Genomic DNA, 8,956 nt, shown 5'->3' on the forward strand with positions numbered 1-8,956 from the left:
TGCTTGCATTCTGCTGCTGGAGATTCTGTTTGAGACTTCTGGTGGCTTACAGTGCTGACACCTACAGGATATTGGGGCAGCTGCAAATACCTGATGTATCCTGGATTAAGTGAAGCAGATTATACCCTTGAACTGAGAATGCAGAAAAAATGATTCTAAAAATCAGGTGTACAATATATGCTTTGAGCAGTCCCTGAACTAACATCACAGTAAGGGTGTAGCCTGCACAGCCCTCACTGATCTTACAGCTCCGTTGTCTCTGACAGCCATGCTGATGGACTTGGGACCATTGTATATTTTCCTCCCTGCATCCATCAATATGGCTCTTGTGGGGATCTCTGGAGCAGTTTCCCCATCTTGGGCATGGGGAACCTCCAGTCTTTGAGCCGAATTAGAACCAGCAGGGGTCCACATTTGGCCCATGAGGGCATTTCCTCCAAACTATGCTCACTTGACATCAGATGTGGGGCAGGTAAGGATGTGGCTATGAAGGAACAGTCATGAATTTGAAGTCTGCTCTTAATTGTTCCATTGCAAATGGCACTAGCTGACAGCATAGATCAGTGTTGACAGTGAACCCCACTGGGATCAAGTGCACTAGGAAGTTCCTGATACTGGAGCCAAGGGGACTCGCTGTCAGCACTGATCAGTGCTGAAAGGGAGCCTGTTGGAACACATGCTTTCAGCACCAACCAGCTAATTGGCACCTAAAGTGCCCCTCCAAAGGGGCTTGCTGCAGTTCCCACTTTGAATCCAAACCATGCCAGCAAAGGGGCAAAGTAGAGAACCCGTTTGAAGGCATGCTGTCAGCACAAGCCAGCTGACTTTGAATTTGTCACCTGGCAGCATACAGAAATCAGATGACTGACAGGTGAGTGGACTCACCCACCTGTCAAAGTAGCCCGTGGAGTATATGGCAGGGGCTAGGTCCGCTAGCCAGGAGTTTCTGCACCCCTGCCCTAGATGGTGCACCACATTTGGCTCCGCAAGCTCTCTCTTTCCTGATGTCTCTTCTGCTTGCTTTACCACTAAGCAAATGAATCTGCGCTTCTTTACTTCTGCCTCACCACCCCTGAAAAGGAAAGTTGCCTTCAGTAGTTAAGCTGCCAAATGGCATTAAGCTATCCTCAAAGTTTATAACCTTGGAAAGGAAAACACACTCATTTTTGTCTCGCAGATGTTAGGACTTCAGCAAAGGTGTGAGGCAAAGGAAGCAGGAAGAGCTTTGCTTAGATTTCAGCGGTGTTTTCCTTTTTGCTCAGCCTTCCTAGATCTTTTAATGGGGTTTATCTTGGGATGTGAGATCTGGGTGATTCCACACAACACATGGTCCTGTTCTGTTCTGCCTTGCAGCATCTCCTTCCTCCATCACCACCTATGAGACATGCCAGACTTATGAGAGACCCATCGCCTTCACTGCAAGGTCCCGGAAGCTGTGGATCAACTTTAAAACTAGTGAAGCCAACAGTGCCAGAGGCTTCCAGATACCATACGTCACCTATGACGGTAAGAGAAAGAAAGGACTGCAGGTGAATGAAGGGCAAATACCTAGAGGATGAAGTGGGGCTGTAACCTCCTGCTTCTGACGCTACACTGTCCTCACTCCTCAGAGACCATGCACTAAGCCTTCCTTGCCAAGAGAAGGCAAGGCACATACAACTCTTTGTTCATAGGCTTCTGCAGGTGTCTGTGCTCAATGCATGGGCTTTAGGAATCAAGGCTAGCATGATGTCTGGGGCAGTGCTAGGAGGCATAGCCCCTCTGCATCCTCCATGTGCTTGCCCTACATATGGATGAGCATCTGCATAGGACGAGCATTTTGAGGCCAGTGAATGGTTAAGAATGGGGGCATGGTCTGAGGTGCTACTCCCCCCTTCTGCATTCTGATTTGCATGCAAAACCTCTATATGGTTGGATGACACAGCCTCTCCTCCCCCTCTGCTGTTGCCTCTCCCATCTTAGTCCATGATGTTGCTCCCTTCATCTCTTTCTCTTTCTGACCTGGATTGCACCTGGCTGAGGGAGGGAAGAATGAGGCGAGTCCCTTGAACAGTCTCCCTGACCTGTGGTCACTTGCAAACTCAGAGCCAGTGTTTGGCTGCCCTCCTTTGTACACCCCAAGCCAGTGAGCCGTTTTAGAATGTGGAATTGGGTCAGAATTTGGGGGGAAATAAAGGAGCTACTCCAAAGAAAGAGACCATTGAAGCAGCTTTGTGCAGCATCAAATTCCTTTTGCTATTGTTTGTAGGTACGTGTTTCTTTCAAGTAATAGCAGGTGTGTTAATCCCTTGCTTTTTCTTCCTCATTATCCCTCCCACTTACTTTCTCAACAATGTAGAGGATTATGAACAGCTCGTTGAGGATATTGTACGAGATGGCAGGCTATATGCTTCTGAAAACCATCAGGAAATACTGAAGGTGAGGCTGCCTTTTTTTGTTATTGGGGTAATAGAGCATGTGCTTAGCATGCATATGATTCCACATTCCTGCCCAGGCATCTCCTATTGAAAGAGGATCCCAGACAGCAGGACTCGGAACTATTATGTGACTTGTCCTTGGGGAGCTCCTTGCAGAGGGTGGGGAAACACTGAATTGATGATATAAAGGGCCAACTACACATTATGTTACATGTGCACTTTAAAGGTCATAGGTCCCTCAAAAGCCATCTACAGTCGTACCTTGGTTTTTGAACAGCTTAGTTCTCGAATGTTTTGGCTCCCGTACGCTGCAAACCCAGAAGTGACTGTTCCGGTTTGCAAACTATTTTTGGAAGCCGAACGTCTAACAGGGCTCCCGCGGCTTCTGATTGGCTGCAGGAGCTTCCTGCAGCCAATCAGAAGCCGCGCTTTGGTTTCCAAACATTTTGGAAGTCAAACGAACTTCTGGAATGGATTCTGTTTGACTTCCAAGGTACGACTGGATTCTAGTCCCTATAGTGGGAGAGCAATGATTGAGTAGCAGTAGGAGCTATCTGTCTGCAAGCAGCCCCTGTGGAGTTCTGCAGTGTGTGCTACACACCCTTGCTCCTAAAGTTAACATGTCCATTCTGTTTGTTTTCCCTGCAGGACAAGAAGCTGATCAAAGCTTTCTTTGATGTGCTGGCTCACCCACAAAACTACTTCAAATACACAGAGAAACACAAGGAAATGCTCCCACGATCCTTTATCAAACTCCTCCGGTCCAAAGTTTCCAGCTTTCTCAGGCCTTACAAATAGCCTTGTGACACTTTTCACCAGCCTTCCAGGCTCCTCGACAGCCAAGAAAACTTTTTCTTACACTTAATTCTTATTTTTCAATGACTTTTTCCTACAAATACAAACCCCATTTTCTCACTATGCAGATGACTCTAACCATTGGTCTTCCCTTGGCTTTTCTCCAAACCAAATTCACTGATGACATTGCCCTTGGAAGAAGCAGCTGGCAACCATCCCCTGAGCTTTCCATACTGGTGTCTCAGCCCATGGAGTTCACATATCCCAGTAAGTGATACACTCTTCACAAGTGGCCTCTACTGGGACCTGTAACTCCAGGGCAGTTTCCGCCTTCTCCCATATATGCAAATTATGTACGGCCCCTTCTGCTGCAAGGCAGCTGCCAAAGAGGCTGTTTGTACATCTCTCTGCACACGATTGTCTGCTTCTAGATAGAAACACCCCTGCTACCATATCATGCTCCACTCCTGGGACACAGAAGAAACGGGGAGACATTGAGCAGCTTCTAAGCAGTGGAACCGGTCCAGCTGAACTCTTTCGTAAAGAATTGGGGGCAAAGGACACCCAGAATGCGGAAGGTTATGCCTTATTTATCAGACTGTTGGGGGGGGGGGTTAAAAGAGAAAAATAAACCAAGCACAGTCTTGCAGAGAGGATCAGACAAAATAAAGCATAAGTTGTGGGGAGGAAGATCATGTAAAAGAAAAAGACGTATCACAGAAGTGTGAAAGTAAATCGCCCATGTTCATGATGGCAAGTTTGGTGACTTAAGAGCATCGTTTCGTGACGGAGTCTTGACTTTTTGCATTCAGAGAAAACATTGGCCTAGCCACAATCTCACATGGAATGATGTCTGGAAAAAGGGGAAGAAAACATGGTAAAAAGTGAGACTTTCCAATGTGATTTCTCCCCCATGGAGACTGGTGCTGAGAGATCAGACTTCTTATAAGCTCTGCCAAAGAGTAACTCAATGACACACAAAAAAGCAAGCAGTGTGAAGGGCAGGAGTGAGTGAATGTTTGTGCACTAGGACGTTCTCCTTTCTACCTTTTTCATATTATTAAGTGCAATCATTTTTGAGTTGTCTTTATATTATTTAGAGGGAAGTTTTTTTTTCTCCTAGAAACTACAATATTTATACCTGCCTGAGAAAAGAGAATGTGTGTGTGTTTGTGTGCGTGTGCGTGCATGTGTTAAAATGAAACAGAAATGAATACAGACAAGGATTTGGGGAAATGGTGACTAAATGTGACGTAAGTTTTCAGCTCTTGGAATCTTTTGTTTTTCCTCACCACAGTAAATTCCAATGTAAATCCTGAAGATCAAGCTCCTTGATTATCCTGTAACCAATGAAAGGGACACAGGACTTGCGCAGAATTTTTCTAGTGACTTGGAAATTACGTTTTGGCCACAAGCAGCTCTTGAGAGTAAATTCAATTCAATATCAAGAATGCATATTAGGTATCTCATATTGGAATGCATCCCTGTGTTAAAGTCTTCTAGCATTTGCAAAGTGTCATCTAACCTCCACTCTTTCTGACAAGTTAGCTTTGCACGGGCAGGGAGGTTTTGATATATTTGAACCTGAGGTTCCCCATTTAGATATTGAGGTGGTGTAGTTCATTTTCTGAATGTTTCAGTAGGCTCTTATTTCTCAAGAGGTGCTGGGGCTCAAGTTTCATGGGAATTTGCATCGTCCACCTGAAGGCTTTCCCCCCTAAACTCAGAGCCGTAGCCATGAATTCTCAGTGAGAAGGGGATGCTCTCTGCCCCTGCTCAGAGGCACTGTAGTCTTCCCTTTTTCAAAGCCTGAGTTCAGCACTGAACTCAGGTTTTGAGATGAGCTGTAGTGAGCCCTAACTTGAAAACTGAAGTATGCCATTGTGAGTTTAATTCTTCCCTATGTAAGGTCACTTGTCAGTCACTGATCCATAATCCAGTGCAAATACTAGTGATGAAATCCCAACTTCTATGGGTGAAATTGTTGCCTTCTCTGAGCCATGACCTGAAACTTACAATTGGAAATGTGTCTTAAAAAGCTGCGAGGCTGCACTTGGATCAGATCATCTCTGTTTCCTGTAGTGGTATTGAAGCTTTTCTGCCTGAGTGTTAATAGTTTGCTTTTCTTCTCTTTCGGATCCAGAATTGGAATTTGCCCCATTAAATTTACTCTAATCATCTCAGCATTGAAGTTGAATTGCCTCTGATGTGAACATTTTTGCAGTACTTCAGCAGGACATATGGCATCATAGTAACACCTAAGAATTCATATCTGGCTCTGATGTCATCATATTCAGCAATTTCTTACGGCATATAAGCATTTGTTTATCTGGGGAGGGGAGGGGGAGATGCTCAAGTCCAATTGCTTACTGTAGGCAAAAGTACAAGGCCAGCTCTGAAGGAAAAACTTGTATTGAATTTGGCTTAGAAATTCTACCTGTTTTCCTTCTAGCTAGAGCCCTTCTTTCCATTCTATCCTTAATGAAATGTAGAAAATCTAAAGGTTTGAAAAGCTGAAAATTCCATCTCAACATAGGAAATATAACAATTTAAAACAACAAAGCTGAAATATTTATAATTGCATTGTGCAGTAATCCACAGTCCAGTATCTCCTATAAAGTAATGATTAAATGATGAAAAAGGTGTAGTCCATAAAGTTATTTGCACTTGATAAAAGAAATTGTATCTGAACTTGTAAAAAGAAAAGTTTGCATTTCATATTGTCTTTTTTTAATTATTAAATGGAATTTCTTGGTGTTGTGTTGATCTTTCAGAAGTGCTTTCCACTGCTCTTATTTGTAAATTCCAAATTCATAGCATTGCTACTGCTTAGAATATTGTTCTGTTCCTTTCTCTCTCTTTCATTCCCCTCTGGAAACTGACTGATTTTGGCACTACAGTGGTATCTCAGGTTACATATGCTTCAAGTTACATACGCTTCAGGTTACAGACTCGGCTAACCCAGAAATAGTACCTTGGGTTAAGAACTTTGCTTCAAGATGAGAACAGAAATCGTGCTCCGGTGGCACGGCGGCAGCAGGAGGCCCCATTAGCTAAAGTGGTGCTTCAGGTTAAGAACAGTTTCAGGTTAAGAACAGACCTCCGGAACGAATTAGGTACTTAACCCGAGGTACCACTGTATAAGGCTTTAAGATACCAAGAGTTCTTTGAGCTTCAAAACCTCAAAAAAAATTTGAGTATTTTGGTATGGCCCATAATTATGCCAGATGAAGTAAAATAAAGCCTAATTGGTATTTTTGCAACCTTAAAAAGGCAAAGGACCCTTGAGTCCAGTCACGAACGACTCTGGGGTTGTGGAGCTCATCTCACTTTACTAGCCGAGGGAACCTTAGTTTGCTTTAAAACTTGGGCTAATAGCAAAGAGGACCATACCCAGAATGGATCCTGTTAGGATAGGAGCTTAGAATTACTGTTGCTTGCACATCGTTGTTGCTGTCCTTGCATGTAGTGCTGATCCTGCTAGTATATTTTGATTAGTGGCAGGCAGGCCACAGACACAGCTGATGTCTGGCTTTTTGATGGGCAGCATATATACACGCCAATCATCCACAAAAGCACTATTATAATCTTTGGAGAAATGAAACATTTGCCAGTATTTTTAGCAACTAATGGTCCCTATCAATAAAAGAATACTTTCACTCCTGCGAAGCATAATCCACCAGCAATTATTTCCCTTGTGCAGTCCTCTCACAACTCTCCTTCAGGGTAAAACTAGATGTTATGGAGAAGGGGTTCTTAAACTTTCTATTCCCAATGTTCGCCTGAGACAACAAAATTCCTGAGGCTCGCTTTCCACAAAATGGTGTGGGGGCAGAGCCAGTCAAAAATTGGAGGCAGTGTCTGGCAAGTCAGCTGGAAATTGCAGACATCACTTTTTTCTTTCTTCTTTGTCAGGTCAAAGGAATTGCATAGGTAAGATGACCTCAGGAGGCTCTTGCTCAGGCTTCCTCAAATTCAGCCCTCCAGATGTTTTGAGACTACAATTCCCATCATCCCTGACCACTGGTCCTGCTTAGATAGGGATCATGGGAGTTGTGGGCCAAAAACATCTGGAGGGCCGAGTTTGAGGAAGTCTGCTCTAGCTGAAGAAGCCTTTTTCTTTTGTATTTTTCCCTTCCCACCCCCACGTGCCCCTCAAAGAATTTTTGCCCATCTTCTTAATTTCTTCTCCCATTTTCCAAGATCCTGTGTCTTGCACTGGCACAAGCAGGTCAAGGGAGCCGTAGCCTATCCCGCAATGTTCCGCAGCAGCTGGCATTTAGAGGAATCCCACCAGTGATCCTGGGTGTACCATAAAGCCATCATGACTAGTAGCTATCAAGAAAAAAATAAAATAAAAGGTCTGGGGAAACAATGGGGCTGTGTGTGGAAGAGACAGATGGTTTTTCTAATGCTTGGCACAGGGTTCATTTAAAGGGCTGGAAAAGAGCTCCACCACTTTAATCAGAGCTGTCTCCAGGATTTGGGGGGCGGGGGCTGTTGGTTCTGGTACCCTCAACAGAGCACTCCCTAACTTGAAAAGGTGGAACATGCTGAGAATTCTTTTAAGCTGTGCCTGATCTTTTTGAATATTCTGTGTACAGTGAAATGGTAGCACTGTTAAGACCATGGGTAGGCAAACTAAGGCCCAGGGGCCAGATGTGGCCCAATCACCTTCTCAATCTGGCCCGTGGACGGTCCTGGAATCAGCATTTTTACATGAGTAGAATGTGTCCTTTTATTTTAAATGCATCTCTGGGTTATTTGTGGGGTACAGGAATTCATTCATTTTTTTTCTTCAAAATATAGTCCGGCCCCCCACAAGGTCTGAGGGATGGTGGACCGGCTGAAAAAAATTGCTGACCCCTGGTTAAGACACTACAAGTGGTTTGTAGTGAGGTTTATAGTGAGGAAAGTGTTCTTTCAGTAGAATAAATGAGTCCTAAAAGCTACACAAAACAGTACATGCATGGAAAGGGAGGGGAGTAGAGCCACTTGTCACCAGTGGCACTTATCTCATGAGTGCACATGGCACTTAGAATTGTAGTTCGAAAGGACCCCAAAGGGTAATCTAGTCCAACCCTCTGCAATGCAGGAATCTCAGCTCAAGCTTGACTGATTATAGTCCACCATACAGCTCTCTCAAAAAATAAATGTCATTTGGGAAGGAAAATCGAATTTTTCCAACAAAAATACTTTGTGGCTTGAAGAAGATTTCTTTGCAACACAATCACTATCTTAAAACTAAGCCCAGGGCTGAGCGCTGAGGTGGTCAAACTTCCTGACCGCACCAAATAATTCAGGGTGGTAAAAACAAGAAAGGAATTACCGGTATGAACTGCTCCAGGGGCATCTTCACCAAATCAGGTAAATGGGCATTAAAATGTGAAATGGCAAATACCTCTTCAATAATTTCTCCTTTAATACCACTTTGCACCATATGATGTGAACTAATTGAAAATAAAATTACAAGAGCAAATTTCTGGTGCGATGTCCGCTGGGCGGCCCTAAGGATATATTCTTGCCGTTTGCATTCTACCAAGACAGAGAAACTCGATCTGTGGTTTTCGCCACGTGGCCAGCAGAGGGAGCCGCTCACCCACGACTTGCGCTTCCTTTCGAGGCATCGTTTGTTTTTGTCGCACCTGCAAAGGTGGGTATATAAATAGAAGGAAGGGCAGATGCTTCGCCGGGATATCTGCGCATGCCGAAGAATCCGGGGCATGCGCACTAGCTTTGCTTTC

The 8,956-nt window shown here is 44.3% G+C and overlaps 1 protein-coding gene across 5 annotated transcripts in view; it reads left to right on the forward strand.

The window, feature by feature from the left end:
* Window positions 1-5,967, forward strand: part of SCUBE3 (signal peptide, CUB domain and EGF like domain containing 3) — a 110,388-nt gene extending 104,421 nt beyond the window's left edge. For all 5 annotated transcript variants that reach the window (XM_077928916.1, XM_077928920.1, XM_077928917.1 and 2 more), the window contains 3 exons: window positions 1,354-1,506; window positions 2,339-2,418; window positions 3,066-5,967. In XM_077928916.1, the coding sequence (XP_077785042.1) occupies window positions 1,354-1,506; window positions 2,339-2,418; window positions 3,066-3,215 (383 nt within the window). In that variant the 3' untranslated portion in view covers window positions 3,216-5,967. The remainder of the gene's footprint in view (window positions 1-1,353; window positions 1,507-2,338; window positions 2,419-3,065) is intronic.
* Window positions 5,968-8,956: the final 2,989 nt, after the last annotated feature.

This window comes from Podarcis muralis, chromosome 5 (assembly GCF_964188315.1).
Source record: "Podarcis muralis chromosome 5, rPodMur119.hap1.1, whole genome shotgun sequence".
In the NCBI taxonomy this organism is placed as follows: domain Eukaryota; kingdom Metazoa; phylum Chordata; class Lepidosauria; order Squamata; family Lacertidae; genus Podarcis; species Podarcis muralis.